General features: G+C 33.5%; 3 protein-coding genes and 1 long non-coding RNA gene across 5 annotated transcripts in view; 2 read left to right on the forward strand and 2 right to left on the reverse strand.

The window, feature by feature from the left end:
- LOC116023557 overlaps nt 1–4,271 on the reverse strand; it is a 6,916-nt gene extending 2,645 nt beyond the window's left edge. Inside the window, exons 1-6 of the mRNA XM_031264559.1 lie at nt 4,095–4,271; nt 3,658–3,760; nt 3,373–3,545; nt 2,517–2,691; nt 1,853–1,906; nt 1,475–1,575 (exon numbers count right to left, since the gene is read on the reverse strand). Of these exons, the coding sequence (XP_031120419.1) occupies nt 1,475–1,575; nt 1,853–1,906; nt 2,517–2,691; nt 3,373–3,545; nt 3,658–3,760; nt 4,095–4,271 (783 nt within the window). The remainder of the gene's footprint in view (nt 1–1,474; nt 1,576–1,852; nt 1,907–2,516; nt 2,692–3,372; nt 3,546–3,657; nt 3,761–4,094) is intronic.
- Nucleotides 4,272–7,055: 2,784 nt separating this feature from the next.
- LOC116021837 (filament-like plant protein) lies at nt 7,056–11,182 on the forward strand. Of its 2 annotated transcripts, XM_031262324.1 has the most exons (5): nt 7,056–7,372; nt 7,895–8,016; nt 8,637–8,829; nt 8,992–10,268; nt 10,572–11,182. In XM_031262324.1, the coding sequence occupies exons 2-5, from the start codon at nt 7,939–7,941 to the stop codon at nt 10,941–10,943; spliced, it is 1,920 nt and encodes a 639-aa protein (XP_031118184.1). In that variant the 5' UTR covers nt 7,056–7,372; nt 7,895–7,938; the 3' UTR covers nt 10,944–11,182. The 2 variants fall into 2 exon arrangements, with proteins under 2 accessions (XP_031118184.1, XP_031118183.1); XM_031262323.1 differs by lacking the exon at nt 7,056–7,372 and having other exon boundaries at nt 7,491–8,016.
- Nucleotides 11,183–13,830: 2,648 nt separating this feature from the next.
- On the forward strand, nt 13,831–14,655 carry LOC116023308. The gene is made up of 2 exons (XR_004099407.1): nt 13,831–13,993; nt 14,167–14,655. It is a non-coding gene; the product is annotated as an uncharacterized LOC116023308 (long non-coding RNA).
- Nucleotides 14,656–19,890: 5,235 nt separating this feature from the next.
- Nucleotides 19,891–22,488, reverse strand: LOC116022741 (UDP-glycosyltransferase 74F2-like). Its single transcript, XM_031263595.1, has 2 exons — nt 21,728–22,488; nt 19,891–20,735 (listed from the first exon to the last, which is right to left on the reverse strand). The coding sequence occupies exons 1-2, from the start codon at nt 22,436–22,438 to the stop codon at nt 20,013–20,015; spliced, it is 1,434 nt and encodes a 477-aa protein (XP_031119455.1). The 5' UTR covers nt 22,439–22,488; the 3' UTR covers nt 19,891–20,012.
- Between the last annotated feature and the right edge of the window lie 716 nt (nt 22,489–23,204).

Here is a 23,204-nt window from a genome sequence, read left to right on the forward strand (position 1 = left end):
ATTTTCATGGAATTAGAATCCCCCCCCCCCCCCCCCCCCCCCGGATTTTAATTCCATGGATTTTAGGAATTAAAAAATATACTCCTGAGACAAAATTACCACTCTCTTTTTTAACATAATGGTGTGTTTGGAAAGCAGAAAAATGACTTCTGAAAAATGATTTCTGAAAAATGGGTCATTTTCCAGAAATCATTTTCCTTTCTTGTGTTTGGATGCAGAGCAGAAAACTATCTTTGTGTGTTTGGTTCATTTTCCAGAAAATGGGTAGGAAAATGAATAAAATTGTATTAATTAAATATTTTAATTAATTTGTTTAAATATAACAACATTTATAATAATAATTTTCAGTATAATCATCATTTATAACAAAAAATCAAAATAAAATGTAAAAAAATAAAAATAAAAAAAATAAATTCAAAACTAGTAAATCCACTGGTTTGTGAAACCAGTTGACACTGGTTTCGCAAACCATCCGGCTGACTAGCTTTCAAAAACTAGTTGGAAACCAGTTTCCGAGCAGAAAACGCCGGACTGGTTTCCGAAACCAATTCGGCGTTTTCTGCTCGGAAATCAGAAAAAAAAATCAGATCTTTAGTGCCAAGAAGAAGAAACAGGAGCGCAAATGGAAGTCTGGGATCCAAGAGTAGAAGCGAGAGGCGAGAAGCGAGAGGCGGATTAGCATTCCGGAAAATGACTTCCCCTCAAAAAAATGGGAAATCATTTTCCTGAAAATGGGGTTATTTTCCATTGACTAGGGCTCATTTTCCATTGATCACCTTTTCCTCCCTCCTTCCAAACACCTAAAACCCGGAAAATGATTTCCAGAAATCATTTTTCAGATTTCCAAACACATCCTAAAATTGATGCCTGATCTTCTCTTTGCATGAAAATTAATTACAATATGTCTATTATAATTGTTTTTGGATGTAAGCTTTTAGAAAGCTTAACATTTTATTATGTTTAATTAGGTTGTGTACTTTTGTTTTTATGTTTTTTGGAATGTAACCTTACGAAGCTTAACATTTGATGAAATATTTGTATGAAAATTAATTACAATATTCTAGTAGATGAGTGGTATTTGAATTTAATATGTTATTTTTTTTGTGTACTTGTCATTTAATAATAATAATAATAATAATAATAACAACAATGGGCATTTTGAATTTTATACTGCTTATTTCCTTTCAATTCCCATGTATACCAAACATTGGAATTGAAATTCCTAATAATTTTAATTCCTTCAACTAAACACTGGAATTTAAACTCCTACTTTATTCCCACATTATTCTTTTCCCATGGAATTGCAATTCCTTTCCCACCTAATTCATTCTATCCAACCAAACGCCTTGTCAAAGGTAATGAAAATGTACAAATATAAATAATGGCGCATTTGCAAATACTTTAATTCTCATTCAAAGAGGAAGTAAAATTTTAATAAAAAATGGAAATAAATATTTATTTGTAGTATATTTACCTGCCTAATTTCATAGTAACCATCATGTTGGACCCCACCATATGTGGATGGTGTAGTTATTCTTGCCCCAATGGCCACGCTAGGACTGCTGTGAACATAGCCTGGGCAAAATAAATTGAAGCAACCAGTTGATCTAGATCCATCCGTCTGCACTCCATAAATAAATTACTCATTTGCAAGTAAAATTTAGAAATACTTAGATGGTAAAAATGTTGAAAAGTGAAAAATAAATGAAAAAATAAATTTGACAAGTACTTTGTCCCTTAATTAGGCTGGTTCATATGAACGGGAATTAGTCTGAGTATGGTACAGATTTAAAGGTGCCTCCTATAGTGTGATCTGAAAAAATAAATAAATAAATAAAATGATTTCACTTACCGTCCAATAGCTGAAGAGTCTTGGCCAACTGTCCCCAAACAGATATGGCGCTGCCTGCAAGGTTTGAGGAATTAACTTCAATTATAATCAAAATATCCTTAACCTTTTTTTGGGGGTTATATATAAAATGTAGTGAGTTACAAATCGTGTATTTTATAAAATTATACATTTTAGTACTCTCCGATTATTCTCCTCTATCCACTTTGGTAAAGCACATGGTATATCTTAATTTGTAAAGCCTACCGTATCACCTTCACTTTGCTAGATGTATATCATCTTATGTTAAACTAATCTTAAACTTCAATCCTGAAACACCTGTCCAAGAGTTGTTATTAGATGAGGTAAATCGAGAGTTGCTCATGCAGCTCCCGAATCTATGCATGTACAAGAGATGCATCTCCACACTTTTAGGAGTCCAATTAAAGGCTCAAACCCTAACTCAGAGAGGCTTAACAACTCTGAGATGTACAGGTGTAAGTTGAATATAAAACTGTAACTTTGAACCAGATGATCTACCATTTGAGCTAGTCCGCAAGACAAGGAGAGGGAGAAGGATGGTACAATTCAACTTTATGAAGCACATAGTTTGCTCATATATTAATTATGTTAATTGGTTGAAAGAAAAAAAAAATTGTAAAATTATATGAAGAACATACTATCCAACCAGCCTGAAGGGAGTTGGCGTCCTGGTCATTTGTTGCAGCACCAACATAGATTTGTGCTGTGCTGAATTCTTGATTGTCGCTTACACGAGGTGCCCAAACGTTCACATCTGCCGCCGCTCCCTTATATTTTCCTCCATCTAGGAATGCTAATGCCCATTCCAGGTCATCCCCATCCTCCAAATTCAAATATAATCATAAAAACAAATCAATAAATTAATAAACATATCTGCCCTATTTGGTAAATAATCAGCCTATCAGCTAATTTTGGCTTATTTGACCACTATTAGTTGGTAAATAATAAGCTTTTTGCAACTCCAAAATGCTAAAATGTTAAAATTCAAAAGGCTACCCAAAGCAGCCTTTTCAATTAGTTTTTGAGAAAAGAAATTATACCAAACAACCATCAGCTAACAGCTAATTTATAAACAACTTTCTACAAGCAGCCAATGTTATCAATAAATCATACCTTCTAACCCAAACAGCCAACCCAATAAGTTAACAGTCATTTACCAAATAGGACCATCATAAAAATTAAATCCATAAATATTCATGCCACTACCCTCACTGAGTTAATCCCATTCACTTCTTTTTTCAGAACATCTCTTTGATTCTAATATTATCATGGCAGACGATCCTCGTCAACAACCCACTTTTTATTATAAAAAAAAAAAACAAAAAGCTCTTGTATTTAAGGACATTTCAATATTTCCTTGACGGATAACAAAAATATCATATGACCAAAGGTCGGGATGTTTTAGAAAAAAAAAAAAACTCTGCAATTTATAAATCTAAGAGAAAAAATGAAATTAACTCAAAAGTAAACAACCAAAAAGTCAATAAGTTCTCGAGGCACACTGATTGATATCGTATGACTTCTCGTCTGAACTTGCGAACAGAACCAGCTCTCAGAATGTCTTGTTCAGTTGTCCTTCTGATGGCAACTGTTCCTTCTGGGCATGTTTCTCCAGACTTTCTCCACTCCTGGAAGCTTTTGAACTCATGGTTTGAGTTATTGTGGGCTTTAGGTACTGGATGCTACAATTTTACAGAAAAGAAATAAGAAATAAATGGTTATTATTATCTCTAAAATAAATTCAAATCCTAAAGTTCGGAAATGACATAAAATATATTTGTAAAAGCATAATGTTGTATTCACCAATGACTTTTTCCCCTTTAGCAATGGATGATCAAAGGCCGGTTGTTGATGAAACAAAACACAATCTATAATATCACCATCCGGACTCTACACAATAAAAAAAAATTAAAAAAAAAAAAGTTAGTCACAAATGAAACCGACTTGGTTAGTGTGAGTAGTGACTGTGCATTCTCATCCCTTAAAGAGAAGTTGAGAGTTTAAAAATCCTGAACTGACCAACATTTTGACCCTTAATTGGGTCAGTCGGGTGCTAACATGGATTATTAGTCAGTATAATACAAGTTTAAAGATGCCTCATATAGTTAGAGCACACTCAGAATACTCAAAGTTAGATGATGCCACATCAAAATGGTACACAATTTGATAAAATTAAACAAAAATTAATACACAAAATAAAGAAAATGATTGATAAAAAAAATGCCTTAATTGACTTGACAGCAGGCTTATTGATCTTGTTGAGGTAAGCTCTAATCCTTTTCAATTTCCTTGATTCATTGTTGGCATGGAAAGTTTGGTTGGCCTGACCAAAACTGCTAGCAATGAACAATAGAGAGAAAAAAGCAATGGAGATGAGTTTGGAGTTACAAGTATACTCCATTTTTATGAAATTCTGTATTGGTTCTTCCACTTAGCATATCCGTATATATAACACTGTGATTAGCATTTTTGGTAGTATTATATTTTTATTTTTTTGAATAATATTTTCCTTTCTTAGTGAGCTAAAATCGTTACTAATTTTCCTTCCATAAAAACATTCGTCCACAATTACCTTATACGGAATATGTTTTTAGGCTATCCTTATCCTAAGTGAACCCGATGATGTGGAAGACAATGTTATTTCTTTTTTTTTTTGTTAGCTTACGTGGCTTGCAAGCTTTGCTATAATAACAAGTTTGAAATTAACATTTATTTATTTTTATTTTTATTTTTATTTTATTATTATATTTATAATATAAAAGGCAAATATGATTATTTTAAAAGTGAGAAAGTATTGCATGGGTGTAGAGAAAATAGTAAAGAATTTTTAAATTTGATGATGTGAAAGTAAGATTCACTTTTAAAAGTGAGAGAGTATTGAAGGGATAAAAATAGCCTTAAAGCTTATTTAAGAAAATTACTTAGTTATAGGATTTCGTAATAAATTCCATAAATGCATTTCCAAATTAAGAAAGTTAAAATCTATATATGATAAATAAAATATTTTTATTTTCCCTAGTAACTAAAGGTGTAAATGCCAAATACCTTGTGGTCTAGTGGCACCCGGTGTCCCCCTCACATGGATGATGAGAGTGGTTTCGAGCCTCAGTGGAGGTAACTGTTGACTCGTTATGCTTCAGTAGGCTAAAAAAAAAGGTGTAAACAAATTAAATATTTTTAATTCGAATACATATTTCGAATCGAATTTTATTCGAAATCAAATACAAATCAGAATATATTTGATAACTTTAAAATTAGTATATTAACAGAAAATTTTGTGCTATTTAAATTTAAAATTTTATTACATTTTATCTTAATTTATTTAAGTTATGCATTTTGAATTTGAATATATTCGAATAATGTAGCCGAATCGAATACGGATAAAATTTTAGATTCGAATATTTATCAAATGCGAATAGTTCTCAAAATAGTCAAATTTAAACCGAATAGTAAGATATTTGACTCAATTCGATCCGTTTACACCCCTACTAGTTCCATGGCATAATAACTAGCACACATGCCGACCGGGTTTTGGCCTTGGGGTTAAATCACTACATTTCTGTTTGTTAATAATCATTGGATTGAACTAATTCAATATGTAAAAATTCAATAATTCATTGCTATTAAAAAAAAAAAAAAAACTAAACCTAATGGAGTTCTCTTTTCTTGGAACGTTATACCATGGACCAGGGTGTGGACCTTGGTCCGAAACGAGCCGCGCGTATTACAGTTTTTTTTTTTAATTCAAATATAACTGTAATTTGAACAACAACAAAAATAGTGACGACGAGCAAGAACAAAAAACATACACAAGTTTATCAGATCACAAAAACACACACGACAAAAGGTGAATATTTAAACAACATTGTGAAATTTAAAAAACATGGAACATAAGTTCTCCGTATCCTAACATTCGAATGCACAAACACATCACAACCTATGTTACTAACATGAATATACAGAACGGTTGCCTAGAATACACAGAATATTGACACAAAAAACAGTAAAACACAGAACTCATCCTCCTAGCATTCGAATGTTAATAACATGAATACACAGAATGGTTGCCTAGAATACACAGAATATTGACACAAAATACACAGAACTCATCCTTCTAACATTCGAATGTTACTAACATGAATACACAGAACGTTTGCCTAGAATACACAGAATATTTGACACAAAATACACAGAACTCATCCTCCTAAAATTCGAATGCACAAACACATCACAACTTGTTCTAATAACATGAATACACAGAACGATTGCCTAGAACACACAAAATATTGACACAAAATACACAGAATTCATGCTCCTAAACATTTGAATGCACAAACACATCACAACCATTCATTAAGGTCCATAAATGATTGAGAATTTTACTAAAAGAAATATAAATTTAATTTTATAATTACTACAAATTTTTATGTGTGTGTTGCTTATAAAATTTACCCGTCTATTTTTCTGTTATTTTTCAACAACCGTTTATAAAGAGTTAATTCCATTTTTGGTCCTAGATTTATAGGTGACAACTCACTTTTAAACATTTTATTAGAACATCATTATTTAGTCCTAGTATTATTGTGACATGACCATTTTTAATCATCGTTCAACAACATGCTGAAATGTAGTTAAATACAAAGACATTTCAATATTTTGTATAAAAAGTAGATTGAACTATTATAACCAGCATGGTTGGCGTGGTGGTTCACCTAAGTGAATGGAGCCGCACTTAGTGTGGCTGATTGAGGGTTAGTTTTTTGGCTGAAGGGATTCTTTTTTATGACACTACGACTAAAAGTGAATGTTTTAATAAAAAAGAACTTAGTAAATTGACACCTATAAATTTAGCAAAAAAATGGAATTAATTTATAAATTAGATTAATCTTCATTTTTAACCTGAAAACTTGTTCTCACCTCAACCTGGCAAACATATCTAATTTTGCGATTAGGACATGTTAGCAACTTCCATACTTGTTTTGTATTGTTGTATACGGAGTCTATTGTCGCCGCAGTACTGAACATTTGTTATGTATTATCCAAAACACGAGTAGTACAGTACATTTAATGGGCGGGAATAAAGAGAGCAGATTAATTTGAAAAATAAACGCAGAAAACGATAATGGGAAAAGCTGAAAAGTTGTCTCCATTTCTCACTGTTTAAGTTTCCACTCACATGCGCTCCTGGAGTCCTGGGTCCATTTTTCCTTGTTTATACTGGAGCGGGCATGAACCATAAATAAGAAGCAAAAAATATTTTTTTAAAAAGGGGAAAAATATCATCTTTTTCCTTCCGAATTGTAGTGTGAGTACGGGAGAATTTCACTGGCAGTTCACATATTTATTTATTTGGGTTTTTCTGGGTTTCTGAGAGCTCCAGTTTCAATCTGGAAAAAACCCAAATGCCAATCTTTCTTTCTTCACATTTAATACTGTGCTAGTAGTATTTTAGTAGTTGAGGTTTAGCATTTGGTCTTCTGGGTCTTCACTCTTCAGTCAAAGGTATGGTTTTTCATTTCATTTTTTTTTAATTTAATCGCATTTTTTTTTTCCAATTTGGATCTGTTTTCTTGAATCTTCAGCTCAGGTTATGCTAGCCAGCGACCATTGTTAAATTAATCTTTCTGATTTGCTAATTCTGACTGGGTTCCACTTTGGTGGGTTGTTCTTGTTTTGTGATTTTAAGCAATGGGTCTTGTCTTTTTCCCCCATTTATGGTGACATTTTGCAATTTTGAATTCAAGAAATGTTTATGGTTGGGATTGGGGATAGGGTTGTTAGCAGAGTGGATTTGAAGCAAAGCTGAAAGGAATAATAAGCAAAGTCTTCAATGCTTTAAAATGTTATGAGTTTTTTCAGTTCTCTAACTTCCACTCCGGCATAGATACAATTAGTTCAAGTTTTCTGTTTTTGCTTTCCTTGGTTTTATGTGAGAATTAGGAGAACTGTTTGATGAGAAAAACCAAATGAGTTTGTAATTGCATCAGGCAATCTTTCTGAATGAATGTATGGATTTGTGGGCAGGGCATAGTTGCATAAGCTTGAAGGAGATTCATTGGGCTATTGAGATGGAAAAGAGAAAATGGCTGTGGAAAAGGAAACCTTCTGATAAGAGCTCTGGGGAAACTGAAAGTTCAGATGAGCTGGTAAGTGAAACAAATTCATCTTAAGCCCCCTTTTGCCTACTTTTGTGCAAGTTGATTATTCAGAAGTTTTGTTGCCACATTATTAATCATTAATTGGTTCAAATGTCTGTATTGCAATTCGCATACTTGTATTATCTTAATAGTATCATCTTGTTATGATGAAGAGAATGTGATGCAGAATTGCAGATGAAGTTTATATTCATCATTTTGTCAATATTGGCAAAATGAAGTGGTAGATCATAAGTAGTAATTCTTATGAGGATATAATATATAAACATAATTGCGCGGTTCAAGTGTTCAACTATCAGTTTAGCCTTTTAGTTGTAACCTTCAATTTGGTATCAGAGCTAACTCCATGAGAGGGCGTATTGAGCATATATAATATATAAACATAAATGTGCAATGTACAGTTCAACTATCAGATTAGCCTTTTAGTTGAGACGGAGCACGCCCTTCAATTATCCTAATACCAATCTGCAAAGTTTATTTGAAATTTTCTTTCAAATTCTTGGGCTAATCTCTTGAGTGTCTGATCCATGAGTGATTAGCTGGTGGACAACTAATGGTTGAAGCAAAACCTTGCAAGTATAACCTGTACTTTGTTCTTCTTAATGCATCAGGAAACATCGAAAGAATCACCAGACCACGACAAGCAGTCACCCGAAGTTACCTCAAAACCTGCCTCCACAGACGATGAAGTTAAGGAAAATCTAAGATGTCTGACAGCAAAGTTATCAGCTGCCCTTGTTAATGTTAGTGCCAAAGAAGACCTAGTTAAGCAGCATGCCAAAGTTGCTGAAGAAGCTGTTGCAGGTATCACAAATAATGTTCTGATTTGGATGGACATATGTTGTTTGTTATCAATTCTTCCTCGTGATTATCAGGGCAGTTAAAGAATTTTTGTCTTTTTTTTTTTTCTCCCGCTCTATTATCCCCTCTTTATTTCTGTAATTCTCTCTCTCGATCACGTGATAGGTTGGGAAAAGGCCGAGAAAGAGGTAGCTGCTCTAAAGCAGCAACTCGAGACAGCAGTACAGCAGAATGTGACGCTAGAAGCTCGTGTTAGCCATCTCGATGGAGCTCTCAAGGAATGTGTGAGGCAGTTGAGAAATGCAAAAGACGAGCAGGAGCAAAGAATTCAAGAAGCTATAGACGAGAAAACGATGGAATGGGAATCTAGCAGGGATGCGCTTGAGAAACAGCTAGCTGAGCTCCAGTTAAAAGCGGAGGTTTCTGAAGCTGAATATCATAAGTCTGTTGATCACGATATTCTCCAAAAGCTCGAACGCCTGGAGAAAGAGAACACAACTCTCAAACACGAACTCCTTTCTCGAACCAAGGAGTTAGAAATTAGAACCATCGAGAGAGACCTGAGCACCCAAACAGCGGAAACAGCTAGCAAACAGCAACTTGAAAGCATAAAAAAGTTCACTAGACTCGAGGCAGAGTATCGAAGACTACAAGCACAGACTCGCAAGTTGTCCGTAGCCAATGATAAAAAATCTTTTGCTGCTTCTTCAGATAGCCAGTCTGAGAGCGGAGAGCAGATAAATATAATAGACACAGACTATCACAAGATGAGTAAACTCGAAACAAGCGAATGTGATCTGAGTGGCACAGACTGCTGGGCTTCGGCACTGATTGCCGAGCTTGATCAATTTAAGAATGGAAAGTCCTCGTCCAAAAACCTAGCAGCCGTCCCTGTGGAAATTGACATGATGGATGATTTTCTGGAAATGGAAAGACTTGCATCACTATCTGAGAGCAAGAACGAAATAGCTGATGTGGCACCCGAAGCTACCATCTTCACCTCTTCGAGCATAGAGAATCCTTTGACGACAGAGCTTCAGACTATGGTTCAACGAATAACAGAACTAGAGCAGAAGTTAGAGACAGTCGAAGCGGAGAAAATTAAACTGGGAAGTGCATTGAATGATACTGAAGATGCCCTTAAGGCATCTCAGATTCAGCTTAAGGAGGCAGAAATCAGATTGGAAGTGCTACAAAAGGAGCTAGCTGAAGCAAATGAGTCCAAAGAATTGCTAGAGTTTCAACTCTTTGGAATGGAAGTAGAAGCTCGAGTAATATCTGCGAATGTTGACTCTCTGAAGAACGAAGTTGAAAGAGAACGCTCCTTGTCTGCAGATATGGCACAGAAGTGCCAGGATTTGGAGAACGAGATGAGAAGAAAAGATGAGAAAGTTGAGCTTCCTCAACCGTCTAGTTCAACCGACGAACTGAAAGTAAAGCAGGTTAGCAACAAGCAACTATGATACTTTTTTTGTTTTAGTACTATTGACTCTGTTACAATGTAGTATCTGTTCATAGCTAAACAAAGAGCCAATATTGCCTCCATTAAGGCTCAAACAGTCAAACTCAACCCCTCCCATGTCAGGGTGCAATTGGGTGCCACTAAACCACAAGGTCTTTGGCAGCAACTATGATACCTAAAACTGCATAATGTAACATTGTAACAGAGTCAGTAGTACTCAAAAAAAAAACTGCATAATGTAGTATCCAATGTGATACATTGCGAAAAAAATGTAATTTTGCAGGAAGATTTAGCTGTAGCTGCTGACAAGCTTGCAGAATGCCAGAAAACAATTGCATCTCTTGGAAGACAGCTCCAATCACTGGCCACATTGGAAGATTTCTTGACAGACACTGTAAACCTCCAAGGATTCTCCGCTGCTGGTGTGGACCCCTGGAAGATGCATCTGGACGAGTCGTTTAACCAGAAACTCGATTCAGATCCTCTGGAAATTCCAGACCAAAATTCTAGCCATTCTATGAACGGAAACTACGAGGAATCGCCAGCATCTTCTTCATCATCATCAACTTCATCAGCAAATCATGTCAGCAATGCTAGAGGAAGGAATGGCTTCGGCAAGTTGTTTTCTAGGAGCAAGAGCAGAACCCAACTCTAAATTCAATTTCTATAGGTTGTGGTAAATCTCATGAAGAACACTGTTTTGTACTTGTGAATTGGTTAAAGCCATTTTAGCTATCATTTGTTCTATCATTAGCAGTAGCTTCAATGTGCTTCCATAGTCTGTCCAAGAACCTTGGAATCCAGTAAGGTATTCAAATCTTGAATAGTGATACCAAATGTAGCTTATTAGTTATTACCCATGGAGTGTGGATAAGAGGATATCGATTTCTTCTAGATTAGTCTTGGTGTGTGAGGTCTTGGTAATTTCTGATGCATATACTAGGGATTTGTAAAGGTATTAACACAATAATCTACATAAACTATTATATGAAAAGTACTATACTATTCTGCATGCTAAATGAACATGCAATTCATATCAACAAACAACTTTCATACTCATCCATCAAACAAATTTTTTTTTTTTTTTGAAAACATCCATCAAACATATGTTTGAGGTATACAAGGTAAAATTTAATAAACATACATTAAAATTGCTTCCAATTTAAATCACAATATCACATTCCTACTTATGTTTCTGGAGCAAATCATACAATGGAATATTATGGATAGAGCCCTAGATGATTTAATTTTAAAACAAAATAAAATATAATAATGTATTATTATTATTATTATTATTATTATTATTATTATTAAACAGTAAAAAAGTGACCAATTTATTTATCTTTACTAGAATTGCAGTAATGTAATATTTAATTTTTATGATATTATTTTAATACGATTTTACACTTTATGTTATCCTTAGCATTATGATTAGAATTGTCAAAATAATTTAGCCTACTGCATTGGTTTGCCCGACCCCCTAATGAGGTAGCAATCGTAATATCCTGCACCACGGTGCATATAGCAATGTGCATTCAAAACGACGTCGTTTCGATGTTAGTGGAAGCGGACACGAATAACTCAAGAGAATTCATTATCTATAATACACATAAACATTATCTAGAATACACAGAACATTGGCCTAGAATACACGGAATGTTTGCACAGAATACACAGAATATTGACACAAAATACACAGAACTCATCCTCCTAACATTCGAATGCACAAACACATCACAACCTGTGTTAATAACATGAATACACAAAATATTGACACAAAATACACATAACTCATCCTCCTAAACATTTGAATGCACAAACACATCACAACATGTGTTACTAACATGAATACAGAAAACGGTTGCCTAGAATACACAGAACGATTGCCTGGAATACACAGAACGATTATCTAGAATACACAGAAGAATATTGACACAAAATACACAGAACTCATCATCCTAACATTCGAATGCACAAACACATTACAACATGTGTTAATAACATGAATACACAGAATATTGACACAAAATAGACAGAACTCATCATGCTAAACATTCGAATGCACAAACACATCACAACATGTGTTACTAACATGAATACATAGAACGGTTGCTTAGAATACATAGAATGATTGCCTGGAATACACAGAACGATTATCTAGAATACACAGAATGATTGCCTGGAATACACAGAACGATTACCTAGAATACACAGAATACATAATATTAACATAAATACACAGACCGGCCGAAACGGGAAACGTGATTTCCAAAAAAGGGATGATTAGTTTACAATGCTCAAAACGACGTCGTTTACGTACGTGGTGCACATTGCTGTGTGCACCGTGGTGCATGGTATAATTTGCGATGAGGTAGGGGGCAGGTTGGGGATTTAGAGGCCTGCCGCACCCCACCAAATGGCAGGCCCACTAATATTAATAATAATATAAATAGATTAATTTCCTATTTAAATTTTACCATTTTGAATTTTTAAATCTTGTACTGATTTTGTTTCGGATTATTTAAACTCATTATTGACTTTAAAATTTTGTATTAATGTTTTTTAATCCATCTAAGCTATTTTATTGTCAAATTTAGACACTTTAAAATTTGACATATGGGCCCGCTATTTAATCTCTCTCTTCAAATTTTCCGCACCCTAGTTGCATCTTCTCTATTGTTTGTCATATCAGGGCTGCTCCATCAAGGGCTTGTCTTGCCACCAAACCACTCCCCATTGCTAGATTTAATCGTATGGTGGACAAGCTCAATATTCTCTCTAGATAACCTTAAACTTGAGGGGACGTATTAGAACTTTGTATTATATTATTTTTAGAATTCCTTTTTCTCTATGTATTATTGAGGATCTACCTTTACTAATCCTACCCTAGTTAAGACTAATTCTTGCATCCATATAAATATGTCCCTTCATTTACTTTTTTTTTTTTTTTTTGAAGATACTCTTCATTTACTTTATAAACACGATTAATCAATAACAATGCTTTTTATAAATATTATTGTTCTCATTGTTATTACCAAATTTTGTCCCTAAAATATCTTTTTCTCCATCCCCCTATTTATATTATTTCAACTTCTTTATAGTTCTCAATTCTTGATTATTTACTTTCACAGTGCTTGTTAGTTATCCTAACAATATAAAAGTCGGTATCTCTATTTACCAGTTTTGACACTATCATTAAATTTTAAAATTAATTAATCTCCTATTTAAAAAAAAAAGAGTAAATTTCAATTTTGGTCCTGTTACTATTGGGGTTTTGTTAATTGCAATCCACGACTTTTAAAATTGTTAATTTAGTACCTTAAATATTCAATTTTTTATGTTTGCTAAAAAAAAAAAAAAACTATTCAATTTCTTTTTTTATCAATTTTGGTCACTCCGGTTAAATTTCCAACCAAATTTCACCGAAAAATATTAATAGGTAAAATAATGAAGGTATTTTAGTCATTTTACTTTTTTTTTTTCCTTCTTCTTCGACGAGTCCAATTTTTTCAGTGATCGAACGCCAAATTTTCTAAATTTTCTCAAATTTTTCGGGGATGAGTCCAGTTACTTCTCTTACCGTAAGTGTTAATTCTCTTTTCTCAATTTTTACTTCTCTTTTCTTTCGTCCGCTGCGAACAACAGGAGAAGCTTCAATTGGAACTCAAGAAATTGTTGAAGATGAAGGAATTCAAACCCACTCTGGTACGTTTCTTGCTTCAATTCCTTGATTCTTCACCTAATTAAAACGTGAAATAGAAATCAATCTTTATTATTGTTGTGTTTTCGTCATTAATCTTGATAACTTTCTCAAGCCGATGGGCGATATGATCGTCATCTGAAACCTAGTTTTGATTTTGCACGCTCTTCTCTACCAGGTACGATACATAGGCTCAAGAGTTCGCTGCTGCCGTTGAAGTTTCCTGCCAGGCGAGCTCCGTGCATGCACTTATGAATTCAATTGGCAACAAAGATGAATTTTCCAGGTTGCTGCCACGTATTAAAGAATCCTAAGCTTTCTAGAACCCCAACTTTCATCTCCAGATCTTTTAGCGACCAATGTTTGAGCTTCAAGGATAGCTTAGATTTTGAGGTGCCCCTTCCCAAGTCTGTTCTTCTCGAGTCGTCCAAGCTTCAGCTGATTCTTTCCGGCAAGGAGTACATCAGAACTTCCAAACATGGGGAGATAAAGGGTGGCGACGGCAACTTCAAGAACAGAGAAAGTTGGTAGTTGTGATAGACTCGTCGGAGAAAAAATAAAAGAGAAGTAAAAAGACTAAAATACCTCATTATATTATTTATTATTATTATTATTTCCTGGTGAGATTTGGGAGACAATTTAATGAGAGTGACCATATTTGATAAAATTTGAATAGTTAAGATACTAAATTAACAGTTTTAAAAGTCATAAATTGCAATTAATAAAATTCCAATAGTCACAAGACTAAAATTGAAATTTACTCAAATTTTTTTTTTAATTGTTCTCCTTCTCTCTATCACATTGTAGTATCTGTTCATACATAGGCTCAATCTCATGACCTCCCATATAGAAGAGTCACTACATATCCTTTGAGCAAAGGGTAATGGCTTTTCTCTTTCCATTTAAAATGATGTGTCGAAATATGACTGCAGGTAACCTATTTCATACAATTGTATCTCACATCACATGTGGGAGGTTATTTTTGGTAAGAAACTTTTTAGAAAATTGTGAGAAGGCACCCACAGTTTTGTGTTTGCAGTGGTTGGTCTCCGAGGACCTTTGGCCGCAGCTGTAATTTTCAAGTTTGGCACGTGAATGAAAGAGATGGGTTAGGTATCATTCAATATAGTGCATTTTCAATCCAATATTTGGGGACCATTCCTCCAAACTAATATATCCACAGTTTCTGTGGTGTGGAATTTCAAAGAAAATAAATTCTAAACAAAATATATACGGAGTATATGTTAAGGTGGATTCAGAATTAAGTTGCGTGGGACCACAGTTTAAAACGACGTCGTTGAATTTTATGAGTTAGAATAATGTACATTATGTGTTACAATAATGACATATCTGGAGTAAGATAATGTATATTATGTGTTAGAATAATGTACATTATGTGTCAGAATAATATACATTATGAGTAATACTTAAACTTTTGGAGTAAGATAATGTACATTGTGTTAGAATAATGTATATTATGAGTTATAAAAATATATATTGTAACGGGTCGCGTGAAAAATAATTACGCGAAATGACGTCGTTTTTGGACTGTGGTTTACACAATAACTATTGATAAATTTCGGTGCCTTTTTAATAAGAAGGTAATGATTTTTTTTTTTAAAATATTCATGATTCTTTATAAGGTAGTATCTGTTTTATATTTTCCCAAATATTTTCAGTTCAAAGAATATTGGAATGTCAATAATGCTATCACACTACATGGTAGTTGGCAAGAAGGTAATAATATTTAATTTTGATTCTATTAAGTTACTGAAAAAAAAGAGAAGAAGCGATTAAAAAAAAATACAGTATGATTTTACATCCACTTTATAAATTATTATATAGTATCAAAGTTAGGGGCATACCTTCACCCGTAAGCTAACTTTTGCGATAAACTTCTTTACTCAAGTGTCATATCATTTAGTGCTCTTGTTGAGATATTGATGTGTGGCAGGAAATGACTACTTAAAAGAGGATACTAGGCGCTTAATAAGGTTCAAAGGGAGTTGAGAGGAGTTCAAAGTGAAAAGTTATCTAGAGTGATCAAGTACTTTATAAGGTTGGAGCGAAGCCATCTAAAAGAAAAAAGAGCTATTTGGTCATTAGAAGAGTTCAGAGTGTAAGTTACCTAGAGTGAGTTGTTGTGAACATCAACTTCTCAAAAAATGGACAATAATATGGACAATAATATGATTAGCTCCACAATGGAGGATTGGAGGTAGCAATATCAAGTCTTTTACACAAACAACTATTTTGTTTTATAAGAGTAATTCATTCATTTTCAAGAGTAAAAATTAACAAAAGATAAAATAAGTCTATTTTCGAGAACAAATATTTTAGTTTGAGTTTATTTTACAAAACAAATACGGAGTAATACTTAATCAATTTGGTTGGCGTGTATAACTGTGCACTCTCGTTCCTTAAGAGAGGTCATGAGTTTGAACTTTGTGTAAATGTGTCTCCTACAATTAGGATTTACTCATGACACCTCATAGTCTGACAAAAAAACTGAAGTAACAGGTATAAAAGTCCTGGTCTAAACGTGATTTTTTTCAAAAAGTTAACGCTATCATATTATTTCTAAAAGCATATATTCTCATGATTTCAAAGATCCTATCGAAATCAAAATCGCATAGGTATAGGGAAACAAACTTTTCTAGTGTGCAAGAATTTCAAACATATTACAATAATTTTAATGCTTACTTTTGTTTGGTCTATGGAATTTCTTTTCGTATCGTTAGATATTCAAAACAAAGTGTTGGGCAAAATTGACTGTAAAACAAAATTTCTTCATCTTCTCATGAAATGTTTTTCAAAGAACAAGTAATATTGTTTAAAGAAAAAATATAATACTTGTTGCTCCATTAAAAAAAAGTATTTTTTCTAAAATGTGTTACATATTTGAGATTCATCTAATTAACGTGAGATACGTGAGATAGTTTCGCATAAGCTTTTGTGATTAATATGAACAGAAAAAGATGATTACTTTTTTTTTTTTTTAATGAGAAATTCTTGTGTAACATCGTTTCATATTTAAATAAAAAAAGGAATTATTATATTTTTATAAGAAAATCTTGTATAAGATCATTTCACCATGAATTGTGCAATATTTTTGACTAGAAAAAAAGTAAGTATTACATGTTTAACATGCATGAGACAACCTCATATATATACAAGATTTAATCCATTTTTATTTGTAAATAGAACAATACTTTTACATTGACTATTTATAAAGATATTATCTTTTTCTATTTGTAATAGTCGTCATTTCGTAGTATTTAATGGTATACATTTATTTCTAGTGAAAATGATACCTTCCTAACTTCTTTGTTACTTATTCAACTTGTACACTCAAATGACTCAATTTGTACAATTATTTCAAAAAGGGGAAACTTCACTAATAAAGTTGTAATGACTCTCACTTCATTATTTTTAGTATATTTTTAAATAGATCAATTTTTTTAAATATATGACATGACAATAAATTAACTCTTTTTATTCATTAGTTACAATGAATTAGTTGACCCTACGATGAGAACTTGTATTGTTATGACCCCGTAGGAAAGGTACAAGCTGCGTCCTCCAGAACAAAAAATTTCGAAATGTCGATGGGCCATAGACAAGGAGTTCGTAGTAATAGACACATGGGTGGCAGCATCAACATCAGAAGCAATCCGTTCGGATGAAACTGCCTTAGAACCGTCAGAAGCTGTAGAATTAGCGGTCATGACAGAGAGAACCTGAACAGCTGATACCAGATGAGAACTTGTATTTGATTGATCATTGAACTGCCTCAACATACAATAATAAATACATATGCATAAGGTAGAGTCACAATATAACTTAGACTAAGTAGAGTCCTAGTACCTATCATGCGTTAAAAATGAATCTATTTAATATTCAAATATGATTTATATATTGTCAGATAAAAAAAAATTGATCTTTAATTTATAGCATGATCTTATTTTCATTGTTAAAATGAAATATATAACTACATCACCTTTGTTTTTCATACATAACAGTGCCCTAAAACAATTTACAAACCGTCAAAATCAAATCAATCAATTCAAAATTAAGAAGTATAATTATATAGCATGAAATCTTATATGGGAGAGTCACACTAAAGACAAATCTTAAATATGTACTCCCTCCGTCCAATTTTATGTGTCTGGCTCGGTTAACGAGGTTTGACTGAAGTTATCTTTAATTCAATTTTTCATAATATTAACTTTAGTATTAACATACAAAATTTATATATTTAGAAACTACACTAAAAGTACTATTAAACACAAAAAAAAACAAATTTAAAAATAAGTAAAAAATATTAAAGAAAATAAAAAAAAAGTTGATTTGACCAATGAATAATAACTATGACAGATAATATGGGATAAATGGAATAATATTTTTAAAGTAAATATGATAATCTTTTCATGAGTCAACAAGCATTAAATTTTATATTAAAAAAAAAACAAAAAAGATGACATGTTTGTTAAAAAATAAATATTAGTGAAAACATAATATACTCTTTGAATTGCTTCGTTTTTTTAACACTATCTTCTTTTCTTTTTTTCTTTTTTTTTTTTAGTATTTTTAATTTTTTTAAATTTAATTTTTTATGTTTAATACTCCGTAATACTTTTAATATAGTTTCTAAATATATAAATTTTATATACTAATACTAAAATTAATATTATAAAAAATTGAGTTAAAAATATTTTCAATAAAGTATTGTTAATAAAATCACATTAGTGCTTGTTTTCAAATACGGTTATGTGTCAGCTCTTCTACAAGCTTTCAAACACGATAGGGATGTAGAGAAAATGAATCTTATGTGTCAACTTTTTAAAGACTTTTTCAACATTTTATACTTTTTTATTTTTAATAATAAATTTAAATATAATATTATATTTTGACAATTGAAATGATAGGGATGTAGAGAAAATGAATCTTACTACTAAAGTATATATATTTGTTGTTCACCACTATTTTTTTTTTATATTCTTATAATTTCAATTGTTCAAAATACAGAGTATAATCTAATAAAATAATAATGTTTAAATATATTATTAAAAAAAATACAAAATGTTAAAAAATTCAATAAAAAAGTTGACACATGAACGTGTTTGAAAGCTTGTATATAAAAGAGTTGGCACATAACCCTTTTTTTTTTTAAGCAAACAGTATTTGAATTAAAAATTAAAATAAAATCAAATTAGGACTGTATCTCTATGGGTGCAAATGACCTTATCGATATATTAAATTTTGATAGAAATTTAAATCAACAATCTTATTAATCAAATTAAAGTTTGACAGAAATTTAGATCAACGATCTTATTGATCACATTAAATTTTGATAGAAATTTAAATCAACGACTTTATCGATCACATTAAATTTTGATAGAAATTTAGATCAATTTTGACTGTGATTCAAAAGCGGACGAAATTTTCATACACGTTCAATGGATAAGTATGGTGAATAGTATTATGCAATTTCCTAGCTGTTTCCAAAAAAAAAAAAATGTCATTGTCAATTTCCTAGTAGTGTTAATTAAATTGAGTAAGGAGCTGGTGGCACCAAACATATTGGGGAATTAATTGATAGTGCATTTGTTTCATTGCTTAATAAAGATATGACTATGTACACAAATAACCACATCAAACATAATTAATATTTCATCACAGGCGGTTCTGTTGGAAAGAGAGAATTAATATGAAAGAAATTTTACCTGAAAATGTGATTGAGATGGGGAGACTCATACATGCATCCTTAACCAAAGAAATAATCAAAGAACACTGAGTTGAATCAATTCATGATTAGTAAAGAAGAAAGGTAAAATATAAATTTTAAAATAGTAAAAATACCACTTCATCATTTTTCCCAAACTAGTAAAAATACCACTCATCTTGTTAACGTGAATGCATGTTAAATGGTTGATAAATTCATTTGAATAAGCATCTTAAATATTCATCTATCAAACATGATTCATAGAGTACAATTATTTAAATGACTGGTTTATTGTGAGATTAGTCTGTCATGAATTTGGTTGCCAAACAAGAAACGAAGTCTTGGATATCACGGTCAGAAGTGCCACCTACATCCACCGCCTCTCTGCAAATTTGCTTCCATTTTCTTGCATTTGCTCTCATCTCTTCATCCTCCATCACTCGCCCTATACACTCTTCAATCTCCTCTCTCTTCACCACGCCATTCTCCTCTTTCTTTGCCCTCACCCCAGTTTTCCACTTGTCCATCACGAGTTTCGAGTTGGTCATTTGGTCCGACCATTGAGGTATCGCTATCATTGGAACCCCTAAACTTATTGCTTCCAATGTCGAGTTCCACCCGCAATGCGTCAGAAAACATCCCATCCCTGGGTGAGTCAAGACTTGCAATTGCGGGCACCACGACACCACCAATCCTCTCTTCTCCTCCTCAGCGAAATTCTTAGGAAGCTTATTAGCTTCCTCGGATCTAACTACCCACAAGAAGGGTCTATTGCTCCTCCTGAGAGCCCACGCCAATTCCTCCATCTGCTCCTCTTGCAAATGCACCATGCTTCCAAACGAAACATAAACAACTGAACCATCCTGCTGCTCGTCTAGCCATTTCATGCAAACTTCTGTCATCGGTTTGAACACGCTCAAACCGTACTCTTTGTCATCTGGCAATCGATTGTCTAGGTACACTGATGGTATAGTTGGCCCAATTGCTCGCACCACCCATAACTTCCTCATCCAATCAATTACCTGTGCACTCAAATTCATTTAAACAAAACAATACTGTTACCAATCTGATCTATGCCTAGTCAGAATACTTAATTAATGTTGGACCAAGTCTAGCACGTAACTAAGAAGATTGTTAGGTGAAGGCCTATAGGGTGAAGTTTAACAACAGTGTTGGCAGGTGGTGAGGGAATTATTTGGGGGAAACCAGTTAAGGGCCAAGTCCAGCACAGTTTCACCTTCTCTAGTTATAACATTTGTAGGTATTAGTAAGTATTTAGATTAAGCGTTTCTACTTCACCAAAAGTTATACCTCATAATGAAAACATAACTTTATTATTATTATTTTTTATATACAGGCACATCTTAAAAAGGTTGGTTGCCAAACTTGGCTTCGGCCTTCAACCCAACAACTCTCCCTCTTAGTACCCAGTCGTTATACCATGGACCATGGATCATGGCTGATACTACAGTTGTGTTGAACGGATACTGCAGTTGTGTTGAAAGGGAACTGCAGTTGCGCAGAATAGAGGTCGTGTCATCCGTCTGGAACTGCAGTTGCGCAGAATAGAGGTCGTGTCATCCGTCTGGAACTGCAGTTGTGTTGAACGGATACTGCAGTTGTGTTGAAAGGATACTGCAGTTGTGTTGAAAGGATGAGCGGTCTCTGTTCCGCGCAACTGCAGTTTCTTTTCAACACAATTGCACTATCCGTTCAATACAATTACAGTATCAGCCATATCTTTTCAACACAACTGTACTATCGTTCAATACAACTGCAGTATCAACCATAATTATAGTCCACCAGAATATAATTTGCTCTTAGTACCTGTCAGTTTTAAGTGATTATCACTAGTCATATCTCACAATAAAGGCATAATTTTCTAGCATTTAATTTACTAGACTTGATCCTACATTTAATTTACTAGACTTGATCCTACACAAACTTCCGCCCAACAGTAAACACTTAATCTAACAATTAAAACTAAAAAACAAAGGATTATATGTTTGCTTGCCTGGCGCTCGAGCTCGTAAAAAGTGTTGATCAGGATCCAGTCGGCCTTCTCAACATTGCAGAATTGGTCCACTAGCATATCCAAGACGAAGGGGTACGATTCAGGAGAATATATAAAAGACGGCATGTCTTTGGGCTCCAAACACGGCAACCCCGGAATTTCAACAACTTGATTCTCGGCAAGAGGAAGTTTCAGCCGCCCCTGTTGTGTGTAATAGTAAATCGCATCCACCGCACACGACTGCGTAAAGAAACAGGCACCGGAAACTCCCTCCTCAACCGCCACGTCCACAACCCAAGGGAGAAACGCGTCATAGACGACGCAGCTGACCGGAAAACGCCCACCACGGAGACGACGGAGAACTTGCGCCAACGTCTCGGAGCCGACTTCTCGGAATTTATCGATGTAAGCCTGACTGCTTCGGGTTTGAGAAGAGCAGCCCTCGTCGAAGCCGTCGGATATGGTTTCAATGGAGAGATGGCTGCTTGACAGGTCCTGTAGGGTTGCTAACAAGAACTTGGTTATAGCTATGGTGATTTTGACTCCTTTGGCTTCTAATCGCTTGGAGAATTGAAGCATGGGGTTTATGTGGCCTTGGGCTGGATATGGTAATATGAGGCAGTGAACCACCTTGTCTTCATCATCATCTTGCTTGTGATTAATTCCCTTCTCATGGTTCTCCATCTCAATCTCTGTAAATGGACGGAACATAGAACAGAGAAAACCCCACTGTTTTCCTGCTCAATTGTGTCTTGCTGTTAAATAATACACCATACACTTGAGTGCGGTACGGTGCTGACCTCTGAGATGTTGAAGTTGTAGATAGAATAAATTATTTATGGTAAATTAAAATTTGTGTATTAACGACAAAATGGATCAAGCCACGGTGAAAACTATTTTTTTATTTTTATTTTTTATTTGTTTTTGAATACTATTGACTCTGTTACAATACAATATTTGTTCATGGTCTAGTGGCACCCGGTGTCCCAGTTTACACTCCCACGTGGGTGATGGGAGTGGGTCCGAGCGGTCCGAGCCTCAGTGGAGGCAACTGTTGACTCTTTATGCTTATTATATTGTAACAGAGTCAGTAGTGTGCTACTGAAGCACAAAGAGTCAATATCTCTCAAAAAAAATATTTTTTACTCATTGATTATCATGAATTGTGACAACTTATCTTGTATTAAAAAATTCTACAAATTAATCAGGTGAAAAACTTTTTATTGTTTGACGTTAAGAGAAATGTTTTTTACTCATTGATTATCATGAATTGTATTTTGTATTAATAGATTCTATAAATTAATCAGGTGAAAACTTTTTATTATTTGACGTTAAGTAAAATGTTTTTTACTCATTGATTATTATGAATTGTGACAACTTACCTTGTATTAAAATATTTTACAAATTAATCAGGTGAAAAACTTTTTATTGTTTGACGTTAGTAAAATGTTTTTTACTCATTGATTATCATGAATTA

This window comes from Ipomoea triloba, chromosome 6 (assembly GCF_003576645.1).
Source record: "Ipomoea triloba cultivar NCNSP0323 chromosome 6, ASM357664v1".
In the NCBI taxonomy this organism is placed as follows: domain Eukaryota; kingdom Viridiplantae; phylum Streptophyta; class Magnoliopsida; order Solanales; family Convolvulaceae; genus Ipomoea; species Ipomoea triloba.

What these genes read in the sequence shown, in the direction of transcription:
- LOC116022741 (XM_031263595.1), bottom strand. Translation starts at nt 22,438, where the DNA reads ATGTTCCGTCCATTTACAGAGATTGAGATGGAGAACCATGAGAAGGGA. An exon ending in TTTACGAGCTCGAGCGCCAG is followed by an intron (nt 20,736 to 21,727) that starts GCAAGCAAACAT and finishes TTGAGTGCACAG; the next exon opens with GTAATTGATTGGATGAGGAA.
- LOC116021837 (XM_031262323.1), top strand. Translation starts at nt 7,879, where the DNA reads ATGGATTTGTGGGCAGGGCATAGTTGCATAAGCTTGAAGGAGATTCAT. An exon ending in TGCTGAAGAAGCTGTTGCAG is followed by an intron (nt 8,830 to 8,991) that starts GTATCACAAATA and finishes ATCACGTGATAG; the next exon opens with GTTGGGAAAAGGCCGAGAAA. An exon ending in ACGAACTGAAAGTAAAGCAG is followed by an intron (nt 10,269 to 10,571) that starts GTTAGCAACAAG and finishes GTAATTTTGCAG; the next exon opens with GAAGATTTAGCTGTAGCTGC.